Genomic DNA, 25,447 nt, shown 5'->3' with positions numbered 1-25,447 from the left:
TATATATATATGTCTATATATTTTCTTTTGGTAGCCAGAACATCACCAACATTTTATCAGCTGTTCCTTTGTCCCATTATCAACATTTGCTGAAAAGTTCATCAAAATCTGTTCATTACTTTTCAAGTTATCGTGTACACAAACAGACAAACACACACGCAAACAAACTGACCAACATACTTCCGAAAACTGTTTTTGTTTTCGAAAGTAATGACAACAGAAACGCACATAATGACTCAAGAAATAAACAAAATGACTCCTAAAACATACAAAAACTCATAAAACAACAACAAAACCAAACAAAAAGTCAACAAAGACCAAACTCTATATTTTTTACTGTATTAATGCTCAGATTGGTCATTATTTTAAATGCTAACAACACTGATAATGTGGCTCGCTGATCAAACGATCACATTTTTGTGGCTTCCACTGGGATAAAAGTTGGCCATTTCTGATCCACGACCACATTTTTCACAGAACGCAGAAAAACGAGAAGTGTTTCTTGGCCTTAATTTGGTTGTAAAACACAAAAGAAGAGGATGACTGTTGTGAGTTCTATGAAAGGGTGAACTGAATACCGCTGTAGACAAACAACAAACGACCTGTTGTTCGGCCAATACCGATGTCATCATAACTACTTATTCTGACACTATGAAGTGAGTTTTGACTCTGTCCCAATAGGGGCGAGGCTGATTGTTGCCACGGTTCGGGTGGTGTTTTCACACATCACTGTTTTCCATTAACAATTGAGCCCAGTGTAAATAAGGGCTTTTTCATGGAGCAATGGGCTCTAGCAGTGTGAGCTTTGTGTTTCATCGTTATGCATTCACCAAGCTTTAACTGTTCTAAATACACCAGCTGTCTCTAAGGCATGTTTTGACCGCTTTGACCCCCGTGCTGACCTAGTAACCCCATTGGATTCCCGCCATCACTGAGCTCTTTAACAGACCTGTGACAGGATAATGGCACACTTGGTGCATCTTCTTGTCTACACTCTTTCCACATAAAAACAATATCCAGTCTTCAAACCCTGACGTCGATACTTCAAAACTGGAACAGTTACCGACGTGTTTCTTCTGGACAGTACGAGCATTAGCCTGTTGAGGTTTAAAGGCGGAGCTACATTACAAGCCAGTTGAACAATTAACTTTTATCTCACGTTGACGAGAAGTTGAAGTGACACACTTAAAGGGTTTGCAGAGTTTTTGAGGACCAGCCTGGTGAGAAGGCACATTATTTAGCATCACTGAACACATGCATCTTATCCACCGAGTCACGCACATGCTGCACTCGCGACCTCGCCCCCACTTCTACTGTCACGCTGCTGCTCTGAAGTTGAAAGGATCAAACCCTGGTAATCTATTCCCCTCTGATTGACTATTGTATTAGCCACAGAGAGGGAGGAGGGGAAACGGGGAACATGGGTAGAGAGAGACGGTTTAACATGACAAAGCCTGTCCCTGGTGATTCTCTCTTTTCTCCCCAGATCCTTCCGAGCTTCTTCTCTTTCTTCCTTCTCTCTTGATCCCTTGTTCCCCCCTTTATTTCTTCTTCTTCCCGCCTCCTCCTGGCCTCTCCAAGTCCACATCAGCAGCTCTAATGCAAATAACCCTTTGACCTCTCCATATTTATGACCTGCTCCCTCCACTGTCAAATATGCGCTTAAGAACGGAGCAGTTTGAATGCTGCCAGTCACTTTGGATTAGCGGATGTCAATGAGCAGATAACCTCTCTGTTAGAGTGAGTGAAGAGCAAACACTCGAGCATATACATTCATGAAGGTCTTTCGGCCTTTAAATACTGAGAGCACTGTGTGTGGCACTCAGCCCATTGCAGATGAATGGGGTCTGGTTAATGTGTATGGGAGTGATTTCAGCCTGCAGCGCACCAACTGTATGAAATGCCTTTTTTTCAGCCTTTCTTAACCTGTGATTGTCTTCCAAGGCTGAGGGAAGGAATCGGATCCTGATCTTTTCATGATTAAACTATTGTGGCTCCAACTTCTTCCATTATTAAATTCTTAAGACTTCTCATCAGTCCAATTTTTAATCTTTTCCTAGCTTTTTTCCCCCTTCCACCAAATATTCTGAGCTCAAAGGAATATGTGGAGGCCTCGCACTTTCCAGCCTCCAGTTACTGGTCTCTTGTAATGTCATTGACCTTGGGTTTTATGGAAATAGAGGGAATTGAAGCCTATTTCGCTTTTTTGGGTTCGGTGTAAGTGGCCATGGAAAAGAGTGTCAACCAGATGAGTAAATGCGTTTTGCAGGACCACACAGCGAGTCCCTGAATGAGGTTACCCGAGTTCAGAAACGCTTTGGCAACCTCTCTGTTGGCGTATGCATGATTGCAGTTGGTCATCACCAGGGGAATATCATACCAACAAGTCTGCACACAGTCATCCACACATGCTGCATTCTGAAATTACAAATTGGAGACACTTTGCGCTAAGATTTGCAGTTTTTTTTAGCTTTGAAATTAACGGATATTCACGGAAAGGTTATGATGTGATTTAATGTGTCATATTTCGCCCGCCTCTACCCGAGCGTGTGTATTTATGGATATTGTGAGTTGACAGAGGGAGGTTACTCTAAGGTTACTGCCGCCTTTTTCTTTATTGTGAACAGCGTCAAGAGGCGAACCTGTCCGCATGCTTATGAAATGTTTGCCTTGCGTGTCACATTCCTGTCACTGGTTTCATCCTTTTTTTTTTTCACAGATGCTCCAATTTCCTCCCCTGTTCCTCTCACAGCCCAGCTCTTCCTGCCCACCACGCTCTTGTCACAATGTAGGTCAGGCCTGATACTCAGCTGATGGAATGCATCTGCTGAATGCGTGTGACCAGCTTGTGAATAAAAAGTGTCCAATCGACTGTAGGCAAACAAATTCATTATTTGGAGTATTTGCTGGAAAGCTTGAAAGCCTTTCTAAAAGGCACACAAAGCTATCACATGGACTATCTTGCATTTTCATTTGAAACTTGCTTTACCACAACAGGTTGATGTAGTAGTAACGGCCATCTCCAGTGTCATGTGAAATTTCATGTATGCACATGACTTTGTACGTCACAGTATCTTGTTTATTTTCAATCAATTGTTCATTGAACGTCACGCGTTCAGGAATCGCAAATTAATATCTTATTTCTTATATGTTTTAAGGCAATAATCGTGTTTGTATCACGTTAAAAAAGAGCAGAATCAGAATCTTTCTCGCAAATAGTCAATAAATACATGTATGACTTCTTTACCCTGTTATTTGTACATTCATATTGTGAATGTATTCGCGCTTTTGTTTCAAAAATTACAGCCTTACCAAGGCCTTATTACTTCTATAGAATGATTTGTGCCAAAGAGTAGCCTACTAGTTTACGATATGTAGTGATTAACTATAAGTTGTTAATACATGTGTAATTATAACATATTTGAGCTTAAATTCATATGTAGAGCACGTAGTATATGGTTGTATTTTTAAATATTGATAGATATATTTGAAATGGAAATAAGCAAGTCAGAAATGAAGTCATGAATGGATGATACATACTTACTCTGGTTATGACTTTTTCAACTCATTAGGAATATAAAAAATGAAAACAAACCATAAAAATTTGGTGAGTAGTAGATTGTGTGGATTTATTTTTTTGTAAAAACGTACCCTTGACGATACATATTGTGATATGTTGTTGCGCGACATTTTGTCCAACTTTTTTCTTTTAATGAAGATATTGCTGAATGAGGGTTGGAGCAGAAAACATATTTGTTTGTATCATTGTATTCCGCTTCATCACACACATGCTTCAAATATCATTCATGCTTAAAATGCCTAAACCACACTGGAGCGTCACACATGTTGTAAGCTGTGCCTGTGAACATCCTGGCATGTTCTGACTAACACAGGCGGCCTTTTTGCCACCGCCGTACCCACCACCGTGTTCCACATCATCAGCTCATGCCCAATATCTCCGGTCGTCCTGGAGCATGTGCCAACTCGCATAGTCCCTCTGTCAGTCAACAGGCATCAACAGCTGCTGGGTAGAGTTACTGCATGCTACTCGCAGTGGCACCGCTGTGTTGAGTTGGGATCTTGTGGTTCTCGACACTAAATGATCTGTCTTTAAATGCTTCTCGGTCTGCTTTTTCCCCCGTTCAAATGAACCCATCAACATTGTCAGAACTTAAAGGGATCTATGTGGGGTATTTATGTTTTGGATGTCCTGTGCATTCCGTATTTCTCAACGTGTTCTCTGCTTTCAACTAGGGCTGCACAATTAATCGAATTTTAATCGCAATTTTGGTTGCTACGATTAAATTAACCTGATCGTCTGCAACATTTCGATATGAAATATGAGCTCTGCACTCTGTAATAGTGTATTTATTTAGTTAGCCTTTGGTACATTTTTGGTACAATTTTTTATTTTAATTCTGTTTTAAAGCTTAAATTTGCACTGTAAACTGTACCTATTGCTTGCACTGCATTAAAAACACAAATTTTCCCTAATATGATAAATAAGTAGTGAGGATGCAGGAGGCGCTTCAACTTGGAACTGTTCAGCAATTCTTCAACGGATTTCAACCATTCAACTTATAAAAGATTCAACTGTAATCTTCAACTTTTTCCTATATTTAACTGTTTTTGACCTACAGCCCTTTAACTGCAGTGCGTTTTCAGCTCAGATCCCATTTTCAATTTTTACCTAAAAATCTTTGCGAACAAAATGCTATTGCTAGCCTAATGCTAATGCTAGGTAAATGCCAGCTAATGCTATTGCTAGATTAATGCTTGCTAATGCTAATATTAGGTTAATGCTATTGCTAGCAAATGCAAATGTTAATGCGAGCAAATGCTACTGTTAATGCTAGGCTAATGCTAGCAAATGTTAATGTTACCGATTGCTAGCCAATGCTAGCTAATGTTAATGTTAATGCTAGACTAATGCTAGCAAATGTTAATGTTACCGATTGCTAGCCAATGCTAGCTAATGTTAATGTTAATGCTAGACTAATGCTAGCAAATGTTAATGTTAGATCAATGCTAATGTTAATGTTAGGCTAATGTTAATGTTAATGCTCGGCTAACGCTAATGCTAGATAAATACTAGCTAATGCTATTGTTAGGTTCATGCTTGCTAATGCTAATATTAGGTTAATGCTAATGCTAGCAAATGCTAATGTTAATGCTAGTGAATGCTAATGTTAATGCTTTCAAATGCTAATGTCAATGTTAGGCTAATGTTAGCGAATACTAATGTTGATGTTACCAAATGCTAGCTAGTGCTAGTTAATGTTAATGTTAATGCTAGGCTAATGCTAGCAAATGTTAATGCTCGGTCAATGCTAATGCTATATAATGCTAATAATGGGTTAAAGCTAGGCTAATGCTAATGTAGTGTTGAATGATGCCAGCACCTGCATCCTCACTTGCATTTTCTTCAGGAAATGCAAACATTCCTATGTGTTTATTATAATCGTGATTGCAAAATTGATCAAACTAGTCGTGCAGCCCTACTTTCAACCCATCGCTGAGGAGCAGTGGGCAGCAATGGTTCCGTAACCATTAGGCCACTACTTGCATATAATTAATGGTACCAAAGGATAGAAGCAGCAGTAACAGCACATTGCAGCCACTGTGGTTAACACAAAGTCTTAGCTCAAAGTCTATCCCCTACAGGCCTCACCTTTGCCATCTGTTCAACCGTTCGCTGCACCTCCCCCCTCCCACCATCGCTCTCTAGTTTGTCCACACATGTTCCTAGTTCTGTCTCCATTTGCAGTAGAAGCAAGTGATAGGAAAACCTGGTGTGTTGTTATTTCAGAGGCCTGGCAGCATGGGGAGGGAGGTAGTCTGGAGGCCCCTTGGAGAAGGACTTTAGGAATATGGTGGGGGCCACTGTGCTGATAAAAACCAGGCTTGGCTAGACAGGAGCACCCCAATGTTCACACGCATGTGCAAAGAAAAGATGTCACCAAACACTTTTCAAAATGTGTTCCAGGGTGTGCATTTCTGTTTGATAGCTCAGATAGAATGAAAAAAAAGAGTTTTCCCCTAAATCTGGTCCAAAACAAACATCCCCATTTCCTGGTGCTGAGCAGGGGATCGTCAAAACAGGCCAAAAATGACTCCTCACATTGGTGCACCTTGCCCTTCGGCCTCTGCCCGGACCCTCATTTATCACTTCTACATATGTGTGTGTTTTTCTAGCCATAACACTCCAGAAGGCAGGCTCATGAGGCCCCACTTTGGAGTGCTATCCATCAAAATTTGGTCCTGGAGACGATGCAACCTTCAAGCATCATGCTAAAATAAAAATAAAAAACTCCAAACTGTGAGAAATAAGCAATTATGCCTCTAACAAGTTGCACAACAAACACTGCATGCCTGCTGCATTCTTTCAATGAATAATCAGAAGACGTAAAAGTGACATAGCACTATAGCTCAATACGTTTTCCATTCAACTCCTTTTTTTGCTATTTGCCTTGAGATGATTAGTTTTAATGGTGACGTGTAGCCTCTCACGTGGAGCACAAACACTTGGCTGATACTTATAGGCCCCGAAAGCTGTTTTCTTCAATAAGAAGAAAAAAATGTTCATGTATTTGGAGAAAATATCATAAAGGGTGTCCAAACTCCGTTCCAGCTGTTCAGAATATTGTGTAACAAGCCTGTCCTGCAAACGGGTGTTTTGATTGCAAGAAAACTTAAAAAAGTTCCTGCTTTACATAAAGGTGAATAACATTTGGTTTTTGGTTTTTTTTATTCCCCTTGGTTCATAATCTTCATATTTACTGAATGGTGAATATTATTATTACTCTCTGGAAAGAGTGAGACCAAGAGTGATTGACCCTATTAAAAAAAACACAATTATTCAGTGATGACATAAATGCGATACAATCCATTTGATTTTTTTATAAAGTCAGATGGAGAGACTTTCATGATGACTATAGGCGTGGGCAGCATCAAATCGAGATTTCTATTTTTGCGATATAGAAAATTACAATATCGCCTTTAACAATGTATTTTTATTTCATAGCTTACTTTGTTTTAAAATGCTTGTTTTAGGAGTCGCTGCTTTCAGTATTTCTCACAACTGTATGAACAGCACAGTTGGATGGATTGCTGAGTGCTTCCTATCACTACAGATCTCACTCACACATGCTGTCCCTTAGAGGGGAAAAAGCCAAAAGTGGCACATATTGTGCATATGTTTGTTAATAAATGGCCTGTGGGGCATCCGCAAATATAACCCAGAATTGTCTTTCTGTTAATTGTAGGGCTGGGCGATTTTGCCTAAAAAAAAAAATCTCTGATTTTTTTTTAAAGAAAATTTTGAGTTTCGCGCTACGGTAACCCACAAGGACGGAACGTGGAACGTCTGGGAAAAAAATAAATGTTTGATTGATTTATTTATTTGTTTTAAACTCTAATTTGCAAAATAAAAATTGTTTTTATGCACAAATTCGATAAATTGATTAAATCTTTTTTTTTTTTTTTTTTTTTTCGCCCAGTCCTACTTTATTGTGTTGAAAATATTGAGATATATATTGTATATTGCCATTTTGAGAAAAAAATATCAAGATATGAGTTTTGGTCCATATCCTTCAGTCTGCCCCAGGGCAGCTGTGGCTACAATAGTAGCTTACCACCACTAAGTGTGGAGTGAAAGAATAATCCCTTAACTCTGTAAAGCGACTTTGAGTTTCCAAAAAAGCTCTATATAAATATGATGTATTATTATTATTAATATCCCCCAGCTCTAGATCGACTGTTTCAAAGTGCATCTAAGAACATTGTGTTTTTTTAATCAGTAGGGGCGGAGTTACTTGCCCTCACTAAAGGTTACAAGTATGTGTGAGATGAAGGAGAACAAAGTGGTCTGATAGGGGGACACGGGGACACTGCTGGTGCCTGTTCGCCTTCCCTGTGTCGACGTCCACTCATGTTCCTTCCTCTCTTTGTGTGTGTTTTCACTTTTGCCGTGCTGCCCTGCCGTCCAATTCCTCTCGCTCTACCGTCTAATAACTCTGTGTTTGAACATAAACACACCCTAAGCACTGCTCTCCCATACAGCTGTCAGTCTGTGCATGCCTGCTGGCGTGTGATCACGCACGCCCACATTCCCCCCCGGCTTGTATTCAAATGGCATCGCATGGCTTTGCGTTCGCTAATCAGTGTGAAGGCAGCGAATGGAACCTAATTTATTTTCAGCAGCGAGCTGTTATGACGCTTTGTCAGAGAATGGCAGGATTTCCCCGTAAGCAAGGAAACGGGCCCATTTCCCCTTTCAGTAATTGGAGAGTGCTGACAAAGCAATTCTGTGTGTGTGTGTGTGTGTGTGTGTGTGTGTGTGTGTGTGTGTGTGTGTGTGTGTGTGTGTGTGTTTCGCCACATTCCTTACATGGAAAAAAAATAATAGTAAAAAAAAAAAAAAACCGTTTAGTGAAAGTTGAGCTCTATCCTGCAGTGATGCCATTTGGTGTTCACATATTGGTCTGTTTTACGGCATATAAAAGCTCTTAAGTTTCTGCCAGTGGTTTATGAGGACATATATGATACAGTGGCCCACAATTCCCAAGGTTTTCCACTGCGGTCGCAATCCTCGGGCTGTTTCATTGGCCGTCCCACTTCATTATTTTAAGCAGACTTCAAAGCGAGCCTTAGCGTAGCAGCCTGTGGCATGGTGGTCTGCGTGTAGTCTCTCATCCTGCGCTCATGCTGTACGGAAAGATAAATGGAACTCTATATGTTCTTCCATGTTGGAAACCATGTGTGTCCAGATAACCCTAATGGACTCCAGGGCGAAACACAGTGGTCCATAATGGAGTAGAATCAAACAAAGTAGAGAATAGAATTCCCCTTTATTTCTCTCCAATAGTACAGTTGAGCCAGCCAACCAGCCAGCCTGCTAATGTAGTTAGCCTGTCGCCTAATGATGGTGAAATTTCATTAATATGCTTCACAGCTGGGCCAGGCAACCAGTGGGGATGAAGGTAATCAAATCACTGAATACTAACCTAGAGATGAACTTCAAGATCAGCTTCAGCCGCACTGGGTCAAGACAGCCCAGCCAGCGTCTGCAGGCCTGATAATAACCAGTGTGCCTGTGTGCACGCTTCCATAGGCCAGTTGATGCCTTTGAACTGCTGATGTTAGCCAGGCTATCTCGTGTCAGCCTCTCAGCTCGGGGTACTCCATCATTGGAATAGGTTTTATTTCAATCCTGTGCGTATTTGTCGTTTTGAGTCTAGTCATGCGGTAATTGCTTCTGTGGGGATGCAGCTGCGAGGGCGGGCCCGTCGCTCTGAGTGCACTTGAGGGTTTGTGATGTATGCAAAGTGTATTTGAAGAGTGGAACTACAGACCACTCACACTTATAGTTAATTCGATCACCAAGTGCTTTGGCTCGGAGTTTGGGAATAGACTGCATTAAGGACAATTGGAGTTGCTACTCACAGACACACAAGACTGGGTTTGATACTCACCTGTAAATCGAACTAGTGATTCGCTTTAGGAAATACTTTGATTTACAATTAGAGCCTGACTGTTTTGTTTGAACTGTGTTCCTTTTGTAGTAGACTGTGTAGCAAGTCTGAGAGTCTAAGTCCATGCTTAGTGCTTTGTTTTATCAGTAATTATTGTTATTTGTCATACTTGTTCTCTTTTGTCATCTTTTATTCTCTCTCGGGCTGGGCAAAAAATCGATTTACTCGATTTATCGAATTTGTAGATGAAAACGATTTTTATTTTGCAAATTCAAATTTGTTTATTTAATTATCTAAAAATTTATATTTATTTATTTATTTATTTTTTCTCTACAGTTTTTTTTGGACTTTTTCGCGTTCCGTACTTGTGGGTTACCGTAGCGCAATGTGACCCCGCCCCCTCTTTGTTTACATGTGTTTACCCTTTGAGTAGGCTATATGTGTGCCACAGCTATGTTTAATTTTTTTATTTGCACTATGCTGAGATGTTTAGGGAAGAGTTTATTTTTTTATATATATATATATATATATATGTAGGGCTGGGTGATTTTGCCTAAAAAAAAATCTCCGATTTTTTTAAAGAAAAATTCAAGTTTTGATTTGATTTTTTGATGCACTTAAAAATGTCTGCAGAAATCACATATATTGTCAAAAGTGCAACTTTATTGCTGTGATTTTCCTCAAGAGTAAAATGAGACAATTTCAAACTTTAACCCAGGTTTAAGCAAAAATGCAACAGCAACTTCACAGTAGCTTCAATTGTCTGATTAAGAAATCAGATTACTACATATTTTATAATATATAACATTACAATTAAAAAAAAAAAAAAAATTAGCATCTCAGCATTGTGCGAATAAAAAAAATGAAACATGCCTGTGGCACACATATAGCCTACTCAAACATGTAAACAAAGAGTTGGCAGGCTCACATTGGAATGCGAAAAAGTCCAATAAAACTGTGGTGGGAATATTTCTTTCTTTTTTTAAACTCAAATTTACAAAATAAAAATTATTTTTATATACAAATTCGATTAATCGATTAAATCGATTTTTTTTTTGCCCAGCCCTAGTTATATGCTATAAAATATGTAGTTATCTGATTTCTTAATCAGAAAATTTAAGTTGCTGTTGCACTTTAGCTTAAACCTGGGTTAAAGCTTGAAATCATTTACTTTTTATTTTTGGAATTGTTCTATGCATTTTAACTATTCAGGACAATCACAGCAATAAAGTTGCACTTTTGACAATATATCTGATGTCTGCAGACATTTTTAGGTGCATTGAAGAAAAAAAATCAAAAACCGAATTGAAACTCAAATTTTTCTTTAAAAGATCGAAGATTATTTTTTCGGCAAAATTGCCCAGCTCTAATTCTTTCTGTATTTAATACCTTTGACATTACAGCCCAGGTTGCCTTTTGAAACCTGGCCAGGGACACTTGATGAAAACTAGCCTCTTTTGGCTAATTCCGTTTATTAATGTGCATTGTCCCTTTTAAATAATCAATAAATTCGATTAAATTCACATTTTAGGGAATAACAGATATATCGGTCATATATGAAATAACAACATTGATATGCTGTACATGGGACAAAAATTCTTACAATTCTCAAAAAAATGATTCAAGACAAAGAAGCAAACAATAAAATGAGGAAGTTTATTTAGTAACCCTGCCGAGGACTGTAAAGCTACTGATAAATAAGAAAAGGCAAACTGTATGGAATACAACGTAAACAAAAATAAAAGTGAAACATTTATACAAAAATAAAGTTTATAAAATCTCAAACAGTAAACATGGATGAATCAAAAAAGAAAAATGTAATTGTAAACAATTAAATAGTGTACTTCATTACTGCTGATTCAAGAGTGGCACCTTATAATTCTATTCAATTCAACTTTATTTATATAGCGCAAATGACAACAATAGTCATCTCTAAGCGCTATCAAAATGTAAAATTCTACAAAAATCCACATTAACATGCATAAAGCACAGCAGAGAGAGGCAGAATCAGCTCCATATTTCTATCTCCATTGATTAATCTGCGATAACTAAAATCAGGTGCACGTTGTCACTTTGTGCACTAGTCCTGGCTAACTTTGTACTTGTAACACGCTATAACCGATAGTGGTGTTGAAAAAAATCGATTTGGCGATATATTGCGATATTACGTCGCGCGATTCTCGGATCGATTCTAAATGCATTCATGTCAATTGTTTTTTTATTTAAAAAAATAAATAAATTAAAAAAAATAAATTGAAAAATGTAACCTTTATTTAACCAGGAAAGTCTTTTCCACTGCAGGAGACATTGTAACTGCACAAAAAAGTGCACAGAAACCTGGGCATGTTGACCTGCTTGTGTTATTTCATTAAAATCTAAACATAAAGCACTAACTTTCTGCATTTATGTGTTGTTCGAGGCATATACGTACCTCAGTTCAGTTGCACTAAAGTCAAAGTTGGTTTAAAAACCACAGGCAGATTGTATGTTATGTTTATTTGAAGTTGATGGCACATGGCATGTTAAAGCCAATGTTTTGAGTGTAAAATATGCCAATAATATATATTTCATACATAATGTTATCATCAAGGTGTACACATTTACAGATTAGTTGTTTCTTAAGTCATATATATTAAAAAAAAAATCACAATAATCACCTTATACTTTAATATCGCCAGATGCCAGGCGATACACACCCCTAGTAATAACCAACAAGATCAATAACTAATTGTAGAGGGAAAAAAATGTCCCTGGGGCCATCAGAACTGTGTGATATCAGAATGGGGTCACGACCCGAAAAAGGTTTGGGAACCCCTGCTCCGTTTACATGATTACACGTATCATTTTTAGACTCAGCAGGGGGTTGAAGCAGGCACAACATGTCATTTAAGTCGACGCTCTGCTGCGTCATGTCTGTACAGTATCGGATTATTTCCAATCTGTACATGTGACGTCGAGCGCCATTTAATCTGGGTGCAGCGACTGGTCTGAACACATGCCAGGATGCAAACTTTAATTCAGCATTGTTTCTGCTTAACACTCCCTGCTGTTACTGTATGGTTTAGTTTTCACCTGCACCACCGTAGTATAATAGATTACTCAGCAGGGGCTGCTTCACTTTTTTCTTTTTTTTTTAAATCTATTAAGTTTTACCGTGGTTGCTACTAGGGTTGAACGATTAATTGCATTTGCGATATTATCGCAATATCATAAAACGCAATTTTCTAATCGCAAAGGCTGCCATTTTTATTTTTTATTTATTTTTTTGTCCTGTTAAGTTCAGAGTGTTTAAGAAGTGCAGTCCACATGTTTACATGTTTCATGAAACATGAAGAAGAAAAGCCACAGATTTGTTTGCTTTGTCGTTGTAATCTGTGCTTTAAAATGTATATTTTATATTTATTTAAAGTTTAAATAACTCTGAAATTGTTTATGACGAAACAAATTGATTTTATTGCTTGTGTTGATTGAAAAACACATGACAAGAGGCCCTTGAAAAAATATTTGCATGTTAAATGGCAATATTAAGGGGAAAAAAAATCGCAATTAGATTATTTTCTAAAAATCGTTCAGCGCTAGTTGCTCATTCTTTCCTCTTCATCCAAAAGTGATTTCATCATTTCACTTCTTTTCTGTCTCGGATGAAAGAGTGATATTCTTGCTGTAACTTGAGAACCAGTTACAGTGGCCACTTTGTGGAGCGACTCTAAGCTGCAAGTCTTGCCAGATCCACATTTCTCGTGCTACTGACACTGCAAAGATATTGAGAAAGACTCTCCATCGCCCGCGTGACTCAATTCATCCAGATTTTGTGCATATGATTGTGTGTGTTTTTTTTTTTTTTTTTTAAAGCAGATCACACAATAGACAGTGTTGTATGGTTGTTAGTGATGATGATCAGAGCTTGGACACAGACTGCTGGTGTGTAATTTTGGATGAGGGCTGCCGAAGGGCCAAGAAGCAGCTCAGTGCTCTCCGTCCACAGGCCTGCCATTGTTTTTGCTTCATGCCTGGATTTGACAGGGCTCCAGGAGCCAACCATTGTATTTAATTACAGTTGCCAGCCCCCTCACAGACTCTCGTCCTTGTGTTGCGTCCCAGATTTCCATGGGCGTTCTCATTAAGTGGGTGCACTGGGATGGGGCTTCTTATTTAATGGCTGTGGGGAAGCCCTTGCTCACTTTAACTGTGTGCTTGCATGGATTTCTTTCTGGTTTCTGTGTGTGGCACAGCTGTTTGTCTGTGTTTCTAAGGCTTCATCATCAATGAATGGCTTCTTTTAATGTTTGTTTTTTTGTATTTTTGTTGTTGTCATAGATTTCTGGCTATTTTTGTCATCATCTTGTGTGTTTTTGGAGTTATTTTGATTATTTTAGTTTGTTTTTTGTGTGTGTGTGTGTGTATTTTACTGTCATTTTGTTTATTTTTGTGTTTACTTTAGGTGCCGCCAATTGTTGTGTTTACTATAAAATTGGTCCTAAATTTAATTTCAAATGGCAATAAAAAGTCTAATAAATGGGTCAGTTTTTCTCTGTTTGATCAAGCCTTTTCTAACATTCCACACTACAAAATAAGTAATAAAAGTATGTACGATTTGTGCTGATATTGCATCGGATCAATAACGGTGTAGGGCAATACGCAAGGCTGCAATATCTGTATCGTATTGGAAGTGAAAAAGACATCCCTATTGAAATCTGCCAGAGTTTTAGAATATTTAGATATAGCAACTGATAAGAGTTTGTATTTGATATGCTTTTTTTTAATAATATAATAATAATATACTGTATTTCAAATCAACATTAGATGAGAAATGTCCTGTTTGATGTTTGTACGTGTTTAGCTACTCTCTCTCTATTGGCTGCGTGAATTACTAGGACAGTAGTTGGTTCTCTTTAAATCAGGGTTGATTTTGAATGGAATTTATTTAAGTGCTTCATCGCAATAGTAGTGCAAGTGGAGCGTACCGTACCTTTAAATGCTCAACTCTCATTCATTATGCAAGGAGGTTTTACAATGAGGTAACTGCGCCATTTAAGATTGCAATAGGACAGTCATCAAAGGACTGTTTGTTCTATTCGTCTGTGGTGTCCTTCTAAAGCAGTTGATTCTCAACTGGTGGGTCGGGACCCAAAAGTGGGTCGCGGACCTATACTGGGTGGGTCGCGGTGAGCTGGTCAAAAATAAATTAATACTTAATATCTCTCATGTTGGACTTGTCTTTTATTTTGAAAGAAACTTATATTTTGACAGTCATGCTGTGAAATGCATGTTGCACAGGAAAATATATAGATTTAGGTTTTTAAAAAGATTACATATGTGTGTTTTCAACAGCGATTTTAGAAAAAATAAATTTGGTTGGTTGAATTCTGAAAAAAAAACTGGCTCACGATTTAATGACCGTGGTAAAATGTGGGTCACAGGGTGAGACCAGTTGAGAACCCCTGTTCTAAAGGCTTTAGTGTTAACATCAGATAGGTATGACTTGGTATCATAATTCTATTTCAATCCATTTTACTTAAAAAATATGTGGACAAATGCTGGTGTTAATCAATTTTCACCTTTTCAAATGTATTTCTCATCATACTGACCCTGGAGCTAAACTTGGCCCATCAGAGCATCCCGTCCAGCCCATTAGACGATGTGCACTGAAGTCAAATCACAGGAAAAAGTCCATTAAGTTTAGTTCCAGATGTTTGTGACTGAATGCTTTGCACTTGAGCACATTTCCTTTGATCTGGAAGTTGTAAACAGACAACAGATTGTGAAATAGTGCGGAACAAATAGCACATCTCGAGCTTAAAATCCTACTTAAATTATTATTCCTGGTGTGCCTCAGTTGAAAGCCAACAGGGCCAGAAGTGACCCCCGAGCAAAATAAAGTTTGACACTCTTGCTTTACACCAATGTCATCTACAGATTGGCCAGGAGGTGAAAGTGTTCTCAGATATCTGCAGCACATGGATGACATGTGTGAATGTGCCCTGCCTTTGTCCATTTCACTGTTAGCTTTTGCAACGTGAGCTTCATCACTCCATGGCTTAACTGTTCCAGTCACCTGAAACCTGCTTAATAGACATGCTGTACATTTTCCTATCAGTGATGTAACACCCAGGGTAGTGATTGGGCTTCTCCATATCCTAGGACGCCTTCTAGTAATGCTGTGCGATATAACATTATATGTATCATAGTGCGATATAAAAACGTCTACCGTATAGGGATGTAACAATTAATCGTAAGGCAGTTAAAAATCGATTCATAGGTATCACATTCACATCGATACTGTGAAAATTGAATTGCAGTACTTTTTTTAAACAGCAGAAGTGTTGGCGGCGGGCGGAATCTGCTACTACTTTCTTTCTGGCCACCTTCTACTCTTAAACATGTTCATAAATGATTCCTTACCCCTTTAGCACCGAAAGAATATCTGTAATATTACGTGTATATCTGTAAGAGTCACGTTTTTCTATTAGCGCTGTCTGCTAGCGCGTAGCATCTCTTCTTCACTGCAAGAATTTCTGCATGCCAACCGACCACTGGGTTACCAGCACTCTCTGCTGGTCCAAACAAATATCTGACATAAATACAGTGAAATGACTGGGTTTTTTTAAGGCAAAATATACATTTTCAGTTGCACTTTTAAAAAGAAAAAGAACTATTATGCAGTTTTGCATTGTTTACTATAGAACCAGAATTTAACTTAATAGGCTTCTTCTTCATTTGTTATTATTCCTTTATTTCTTTCATTCAAGATTTATTTTTAGTTAAATTGCATTGTTTTGAATAGTTTATCAAGGGAATCTTTTGACAATGAAAAATAAAAGGAAAATAGTACAGTATTTTTACAAAAAAAATAAAGGAATATTTTTCAGTCATTTGTGTGCAGTCCCATTTTGTAAAATAAATCGTGAGAGAATCGTATCGTGAACCCTGTATTGTGAATCGAATCGTATCGGGAGTTGAGTGAATCGTTACATCTCTACTACCGTATGATATAACATCGTTTATCGTGTATATCGCAAATTTAATGTGCGTGGTCTTGGCCCCCTCCATTGCTAAAATACCATCAACCAGGCTAATCTACTCACAGTTACTTTGCTGTAGTATGTTTACGTCACCCAGAGTTTCCTGCGCAACAAAGATGCATAAAATTGATACTGTGATATGCGGAGGTTAAATGCTGCTTTTTTGGGGCAGATAGGGTCCCCGGAGCGACCGTAATCATCATTTAGTCTAGTTACAAACTGTGTCACTACAGCCAAGATGACTGGTTCAAGCAGAATAGCTGCAAACTTGTTTTAACCTAACAAAACCTCAACTATCATGTATGATCTCTGATGGAGGTTGCAAGTCAAATTCACTACAGGTACGGTTTAAAACGATAGCAGTGGCCTTTATTGTTGGTTTTTGCGTCCGCTGGTGGCATTTCCACATGCAAAATTACAATTCAGAACACACGTGACAACAGTATATGTAGGAAAAGTCATATATTTATATATATATATATATATATATATATATATATTAGGGGTGTCCCGATTCTATATCTGCCCAAAAACAAATATCAAATATTGGGTTCCAATTTCCGATTTTTTTAAATTTTTTATTTATTTGTAATAATTTTTTTTATATTTTTCATTCAATTATAGAATACTGTGTAGATAATATGTTGAAGGTTAAAATGTATGTAACCAATTGGTTAATAATAAATGGGTCAGTTTTTCTCATTCCTACTGTTGCTGACTATTGTTCTCTGTTTGAGTGACATCACTTGATGTTCCACACTACAGAATAAGCAATTATTATTCATAAAAATACATTTAAAAAAAAGTATTATTGGTATGCTTATCAATATTTTAAACAAGAAATACTATATCAGCATATATATATATAATTATCAGGATCTAAATCTACCGATATCATGCTATAACATTTTTCTTTGTTTGTTCTGTATGGATCATCCTATTGCTGCACCTGCTGCAGACTGGCAGCCACACCCTGCGCAGATGCAGTCACTGTGGAAGAATAGAGCAGGTTGTTAATGTTTGCTCTAATTGTCTTTGTTATATTTCCATTTGTTTCTCATTGGGTTCACTTTAAGTGTTGCTCTGCGTGTTTGTCATCACGTTTGTTATCGTCTGAGCCGTTCTGCTGACCTGCTGAACCAGCCCCTAGTGAAGATAAATATAGGTGGATTATATACGAACAAGCATCGTGTACTGCAGGTTGTTTCCTGAGCAGCTTGCCAACATTCCCAATCCCTCATCTGTTGAGCTGATGATGTGGGGCGGAGTCGCGTCGCCTGATAAGATGCGCATTTTAATGCTGCACTCGTATGTTTCTAGTGCTATTGCGCCCACATGTTCTGGTTAGAAGCCGAATTAGGGCAGATGTTATGTATAAATTGTAATCGAAATGTATGTGATTTCTTTGAATTGGGACGATGTATCGTCAAACAAAAATGCATCATTGACTTAGTTCCAAGCACCAGATATTAATATTCATGAATGAACAAATACTGTATATACAGTAATTGGACAGTTTTAGACCAAGACTTTTAACTTGAGGGCTATTTTTGTTTTAGTTGTTGAGGCATTTCCATCAGTAGAGCAGTTGAATGATATTCACAAGAAAAATAGATTATGATTGATTATTATTGTTTCATTTTTCTCTTTAAAATTTGCTAGAGGTCTATAATAAAGTCACATTAGAGCTGTGGTTCCCAACCTTTGTTGGATCTTGAGCCCATTTTTATATAAAGAATTCGTTTTTGATCATGTTAATTATACTGTGTACCAAATACAGAGTATCCAGGATTAGCGCACAAAGTGACAAGATGCACCAAGTCAGATGTTTTTCTGTCTTCTTTAGTTTTAAGATAACTAAATCAACTGAAAGAAGTGAATATACATTTTAATTGTTTGGGGAACAGATTCATTTAACTGCCAACATGCCAGCTAAATATGCATGCTTGAAGAAATTAGCAATTAGCATGTTTTTGTTATTTTCATAACATTATCCCATATAATTTTAACTGTATAGAATTCAATCCGTGTATCATTCGTTCATTCGTTTTTCATTATGTAACAAAAATATGAAAAACAAAACAACAAAAAACACTCATTATTTGATATATGTTTCCAAAACCAAAATGAAAGAACGGAAAACGCCTTGTTTTTCAAATTCAAGCTATTTTGTTTCGATACAGAAAACGAAAAACGAACACCTTTATCCATTTTCTCCATTACCGATTGGCCAAAGTATGTGACCCAGAAGTGTACTCTCATCCGACGCTAACGGCTATGCTAACGGCAGTTCGGCATGACAAGATCGCTGCGTCCAAATGTGCATCTGAAACGTGTCCTTTTCGCTTTAGCTGGTGTTGGGCACAGAACCTCCTCACGGACATCTCGGAGGATTTAGAGACTCCTAAGTGTTGCAGAGCTAACGATATCTCGGAATGTGTAACGCTTCACTTCCGGGTCACGTACTTTGGCAAATCGGTAATGGAGAAAACGAATAAAGGTGTTCGTTTTCCGTTTTCGGTTTTCTGTACCGAAGCAAAAGAGCTTGACTTTGAAATCCAAGGCGTTTTCCGTTTTTTCATTTTGGTTTTGGAAACAAATATCAAATAATGAGTGTTTTTTGTTTTTTAGTTTGTCATGTTTTTGTTACATAATGAAAAACGAATGATACACGGATTGAATTGTATACACTGTTGTCTTCATTAAAAAGGTATTTTCTGGCTCCGTATGGACGTTAATCCAGGTGAAACGAGGCAAAATGGTTATTTTAAGAGTAAAGGTTGCAGACCCCTGCACTCTATGAATACATATTACCGACGGGCATTGTACCAGTTTGTTTAATTATGATAACATGGCAGATCCTCTTAACGGCCGTGCTGGGATCTCTGCATTGAGGGTCAAAGGCTCAGCACTTACTTATCGGTACACAGGGATTATGCACTTTTTTAGTCAACTATAGGTCACAGGGTGAAGGTCTGCCACATCCATGTATGTTTTTCTATGTGATTAAATATATGGCTTTAATTCCATACAGGATATTGAGGTCAAAGTCCAATACATATTGCATGAGGGCAGGTTAACTCGCATGTAATCTCTGAACTCTTTTGTTTACCACGCACGAGTATTGAGCCCCCGCTGAAGGGATCCTTTGTTGTTTCTGTTTACCGTTGTTGCTTTCGTTGGATGAAACCGAGCTGTGTTGAACCTGCGGGATGAAAGTGACTGAAAAATTAGGCACATTTAACAGCTGAAGTGACTTGTTTACTTCACGAGCAAAGAGCTGGCAGTTCTCCTGACTCATTGGGCTCGTCTATGATTTATCCTCTCACACTTTGAAGTATTCCAACTTGAAAAGGCTGCTTAATTTAAAAATAACGACACCACTGCAGGCGTTCGTTTTTTTATCACAGAAACAAACCTTTCTCTGAACCCTGCTGGTATCGCTTCGGAGATGCACACACACACACACACACAGAGAGAGAGTGAATTTGAGCTGTAAATAAGATGCTGCAGAGGCTGAATTCGTTGACGCTTTGATCATCCCGGAGTGTGCTGGCAAGCGTTTCCTCTTTGAAGACTTTTCTCCAAGCTCTTCCTGTGGCTTATCTGAAAGCACCTCATCAACTAGCTGTCGTAGCGTTTTTTTGTATCGCATTCCTGCTGGATTTTGTCAATTGTGTATCTGTCCTAGATTGTGTTTACCAGACTTGTAATGATTTCTGCTTGATGGTCATCCTCAGCCGTTCCCGCCGATAAGAGTCGACTAACCACGCTGTCATTTCTCTCTCCCCTTCACAGCGATAGAGACCCAGAGTACCAGCTCGGAGGAGATAGTGCCAAGCCCGCCCTCACCTCCCCCACCGCCCCGCGTCTACAAGCCCTGCTTTGTGTGCCAGGACAAGTCCTCAGGGTACCACTATGGTGTCAGCGCCTGTGAGGGCTGCAAGGTGAGACTCCTGGCTTTCCTCTGAATGTGCCAAGCAAGCAAGATGCTCATCAATCTATACAGCTTTTGTGTGGTTTTGCACTGGGAATAGTAAAGAAAATCCACTGTCTCAGCTCCAAGATGAAAATGATACGTCTGGTCTGGGAGTATTTTGCATCCTTGTGGGGTTTTTCAGTGTTTGATGATGGAATTTGATCTTGAAAATGATCCAAAGGAACGTTTTGAGGAGAATCTTTCAGTGACGGAATAGTCTGCATTGCTGCTTGGTCAAATCACCTTAAAAACTCAAATTCAGTGTCTTATTTCAGCATACATACCTGCAGACGTTGTAATACATGATGACAGAGAGAGAGGATGTGCCTGTTATCGTGTAGTGTTGTTTCTGCTTTAAATATTGTTCTTTTTATCAGCTGCTGACGTGTTGCACGTCTGTTATAGATACGGACGAGTTGAATAGGTGCTGAAGAGGTTGCCATCTGCTGTGTTATCAGCTGATTGTTGCCGTGCGCTTGGATACATGCTCTTCAGTTTGTCTAAATACACAGATCTGTTTATAGGAATGATCCCAAGACGAGGAGACACAGTTATGTAAGTGCAGAGAAGCAAAAGGCTAAAACCAGTGATAAACCAGCAGAATACCTCATATTTCCATTGTCAGGTTTTTCTTTTGTGGTTTTTTGCAGTTATTTTATATTGATCCAAACACTTTATGGGCTTTAGTGTAATCCAAGCACATGGAAATGGAAGTAGGGATGTCCCGATACCACTTTTTCACTTCCGATACAATACCGATATTGTAGCCTTGAGTATTGACCGATACCAATGTCGATGCGATGCGATATCAGCATGAATCATACATATTTTTATCACTTACTTAATAGTGTGGAATGTTAGAAAAGACTTGATCAAGTGATGGTAGTCAAACAAAGAACAATAGTCAGCAATAGTAGGGATGAGAAAAACTAACATTTTTTTTATTAACCAATTGGTTACATACATTTTAACCTTCAACATAATATCTACAGTATACTACAATTGAATTAATATAATAAAGCTCAGAAATTTCAGATTCAGTCCGACAAAATCCGATATTCGTTTTCTGGCTGATATCGGACTGATATCCGATATCAATATCGGATCGGGACACCCCTAAATGGAAGGCGTCGAAATGGCAACCTGCTGGATGGTGAACAGGTGACTGTAGAATATTATTGTGCAACAATTCTGCTATTGTAGAAGAACTTAAGTAGAGAGTTATCGAATCAACAATGGCCCATAATGTATGACAGTTAAGTCTTTTTAAGGTCACATATAATGTATGGTTCGTAGAAAATTATGGTTGGTCTTGGACTGAAAGATGGGTTGTTTTTCGTCCACTCTTCTTCTCTCTGTCCCAGTTTTGGTCCGTGCCCCTCATGTTGGGTCACTGATTTTCCATGATCACAGAAAACGGATGAGAAAAATGTAATTTACGTTCCGAAACGGAGGAAACAATCTGTCCCATTTTTTCCTCTTTATTTAAAACACATAAATGCCTCACATGACATGCATGTTTTGGGGCAATATCACACATTTACACACAATATTTTTTACTGGAAAACCGGTGATTGAATGTCTAGAAAATGTGGAAATATGTACAAATATGTCGATTTCCTGCAAAACGTGAGGCTGATTCACCTTAAACTTTGTCGAAATAATATTTTTAGGACCATATCACATATTTCCGTGATATTTTTATGGGAAACAGGTGAGTAAATAATGAAGGCAAGGAGGAAGAATAGAGCAAAGTACAAACATCCTTCCATTTTCAGACTCGCTTGCTTCTTTTCACTTACACTAATGTTTAATTCATTTAGATTTTGCACATAAAATACCCAAAGCCGTCTTGAAAGCATTACCCAGTTGCAATCACAACTTGGTTTAATCTATTGCAATCATTAAATAAACATCTGACAGTGGATTCACAGGTTGTTTGAAAAGGTCACTTGTTACAACCTGTGCTGCTTCACGCTGCTTTGAAAATCAGAAAAACATGTTGCCTGCACAATTTCTTGCGTTAATATTTACTTAAATGCATTAGTAGTTAATGAGAAACATCTATCTACAATGTGTCACTCTAAACAATAGTGTTCGTGTTTATCTTAACAGACTAATTATAAGGAGAAGAAAATAAATACAGCCCGTCTCCGTCTGAATACAGATTCAACAAAGTGATTGTCTTCCTCAAACAAGAGGTAAAAAAAAAAGAGGAACGAGGCTGTGCAACTGTTCCTCTGAGAACATTGTTTTACTTTAATTGTGGTAACACAATGGTGTAATTGTCACATAGATTTGCCTCCTGCATGATGCACGTGGTCAGACTGTCCTCCGGGTTCACTTGGTTTTGATTAAGTGAGCAGCCACTATGTTAAGTACGTCTCCTGTGCTTTTCTGACCACAGCTGTTTAGGCATCCCTTCTCCCCTCAGAGCGTCTAACCTTTATTAAGCACCGACTTTGATCGCTTAAAATGCACAGCATCTCTGCAGCTATTTCGAGTCTTAATTCGCTTTTAATGATTTCACCTTACGCCGCTCCCAGTTGTCTAATAGACACTGATTAAATGGGCCAATAAGTAAAATAATGAGGCTTGCGTGTGTCTAGAAATATGATTGCTCTGTGCTTGGTGTCAAGTCTCACCCAAGCTGCATTTTTCGTTGCCACTTGCTTTATAGTAATCTGACATTTACTGGTCAAATTATATTAAATTAGTCTGAATTATTATATCTTTGTGGGAAATTTATGAAAAAAAAAAAATCAAGCAGGTGTTAATTTCACTTTAATGATTCCCCAAAAAATGATTTAATGGTTCCCAATCTGCCTCTGCCTGAGATGTGGGTTTTCATTTTCCTCTATCCCAAAGGTATTTTCAGCAAAAAATGAAATACCCTGAATGTAATAGACACTAAGCTGAAGTGATACTCACTACTTTCTTTTAATTATACCAGCATTATGAAAACATTTCTAGACCAAGATCACATATTACATGGGAAACTTTATTGTAGCCACTTCTCACTCTGCTAATTTTCCAATATTATGTATCACATGTGCTGTGATAATGATTTTAAAAATAGGAAAACAACAGTTATTTCACTGTCTTTACAATCAGACATTGACGTAAACTTTAACCTTAAAAGGGGATATTCTTAAACTGGGATATGAATGTTTTATTTCCATTTATTGTTTCTTAATAAGACAACAAATAAAATGTGTTAATTTTCTTTCTTTATGTTACAGTAATTTAGCATTAGCGTGCTCCAAAAGCAGGTCAAAATGTGTGAGGTGTTGAAGGAAGTGCACGTCTGGGTTTTATACCAGGAGCTGTGGCCCCCAAACTTAAATTATCATTAGAGTAAGCAACAGTCCTACAGCAGGGGTTCCCACTATTTCTCAGCTTGTGATCAATAAAACAAGCCCTCCTGCTTTTAAGATCTAACACGTTTTCTGTGCGGGCTACGTCAGTGAAGCTTTGTTAGGCAGCAGTTTGATGATTATCACATTATCACATTATAATATGTTTTCTTTAATATTAACACTTTTTTTAAATCATTTCAAAAAGTATTAAAATGTATTTCAGTGTTTCACATTTTTAGGAATGTAATAGGCTACTACACCCTCCAAGATCACATAAATATAACTTAACATGTTAAATTAGCATTTTGACCTTCAGATCCACACATGTGATTCAAGCGAGGCTACGAGCTAGGCTACTTGCTAGGCTACTAGCTAGGTTACCAGCTAGGCTACAAACTAGGTTACCAGTTAGGCTACTAGTTAGGCTACTAGCTAGGTTACCAGCTACGCTACTGGCTAGGCTACCAGCTAGATTACCAGCTAGGCTACAAACTAGGTTACCAGCTAGGCTACTAGCTAGGCTACCAGCTGAGCTACTAGCTAGGCTACCAGCTAGGTTACAAACTAGGTCACCAGCTAGGTTACCAGCTAGGTTACAAACTAGGTTACCAGTTAGGCTACTAGCTAGGCTACAAGCTAGGTTACCAGCTACGCTACGAGCAAGGCTACCAGCTAGATTACCAGCTAGGCTACAAACTAGGTTACCAGCTAAGCTACTAGCAAGGCTACCAGCTAGGTTACTAGCTAGGCTACCAGCTAGGCTACAAACACATGTGACGTGTGTGTGCTTGCTTGTCTTTTTCTAGAAGGTTTTTCCCAGAGTAGCTTTTATGGGTACTTTAACTTTTTTGAGTATAATTCTAAATTAGTTAATTTACTTGTACTTAAGTAAAGTAATTTGTTACATTTCTACACCCAACCAAATTATACATTTTTTGTTTTAAAATGATCAACCGACATTGTGACGTCACAGCCGACCAATCAGATTAAAAATAATGCACGGCACCAAAACAGCATTGAATGATGGTTATTTTCTCAGTTTTAGAGTTCATAGATACTGTATATCTATACTGAGAGTTTTTTTTTTAAATTTAATTCATTGGTGTTATTTTCTTTAAAAAAGAATTATACATTTTGACAAACCTTTTATTTTATACAGATGCCTTTGTGGAAAGTTTCAATTGTGCAAGATTTGGTCTCTTCCTTTCTACGTTTATACACGAGATGTTTACTGTATGCAAGGGAACCGTGGCAAGATTTATTACCAAAAATAAACGTGGAGGGTGAAAGTAACTAGTAACATTTACTTGGAGTACTATTTAATTCAGCTGTTTTTTACCTGTACTTGAGTATTTTATGTATGACTTATTTGAACTTGAGTAGGATCTATCGATACTCTTTGCACCTCTGGTTATTCCTTCCTCTGCTTCAAATATGCAAGCTAACCCCGCACTGAAACTCTTTAGCTGGTTGTAGATGAAGCTACTCTATTGCTAGCTGAAGCTACAAAGCTACAGCCAGTTAGTAGCTGCTACTCCCGCATGCACAAAGCGGCTCCATAGCTGTGGTGGTAATGCGAAAAAAATTCATGAGGCCTTCACTGTATCTCAAACT

General features: G+C 38.1%; 1 protein-coding gene across 9 annotated transcripts in view; it reads left to right on the top strand.

The window, feature by feature from the left end:
* raraa (retinoic acid receptor, alpha a) overlaps positions 1-25,447 on the top strand; it is a 181,907-nt gene that overhangs the window by 140,250 nt on the left and 16,210 nt on the right. For all 9 annotated transcript variants that reach the window (XM_028475405.1, XM_028475406.1, XM_028475403.1 and 6 more), the window contains one exon: positions 20,294-20,442. In XM_028475405.1, coding sequence (XP_028331206.1) covers positions 20,294-20,442 — 149 coding nt within the window. The remainder of the gene's footprint in view (positions 1-20,293; positions 20,443-25,447) is intronic.

Source organism: Gouania willdenowi, chromosome 19 (genome assembly GCF_900634775.1).
Source record: "Gouania willdenowi chromosome 19, fGouWil2.1, whole genome shotgun sequence".
Taxonomy (NCBI): domain Eukaryota; kingdom Metazoa; phylum Chordata; class Actinopteri; order Blenniiformes; family Gobiesocidae; genus Gouania; species Gouania willdenowi.
This window is presented reverse-complemented; position numbering and strand designations above follow the sequence as displayed.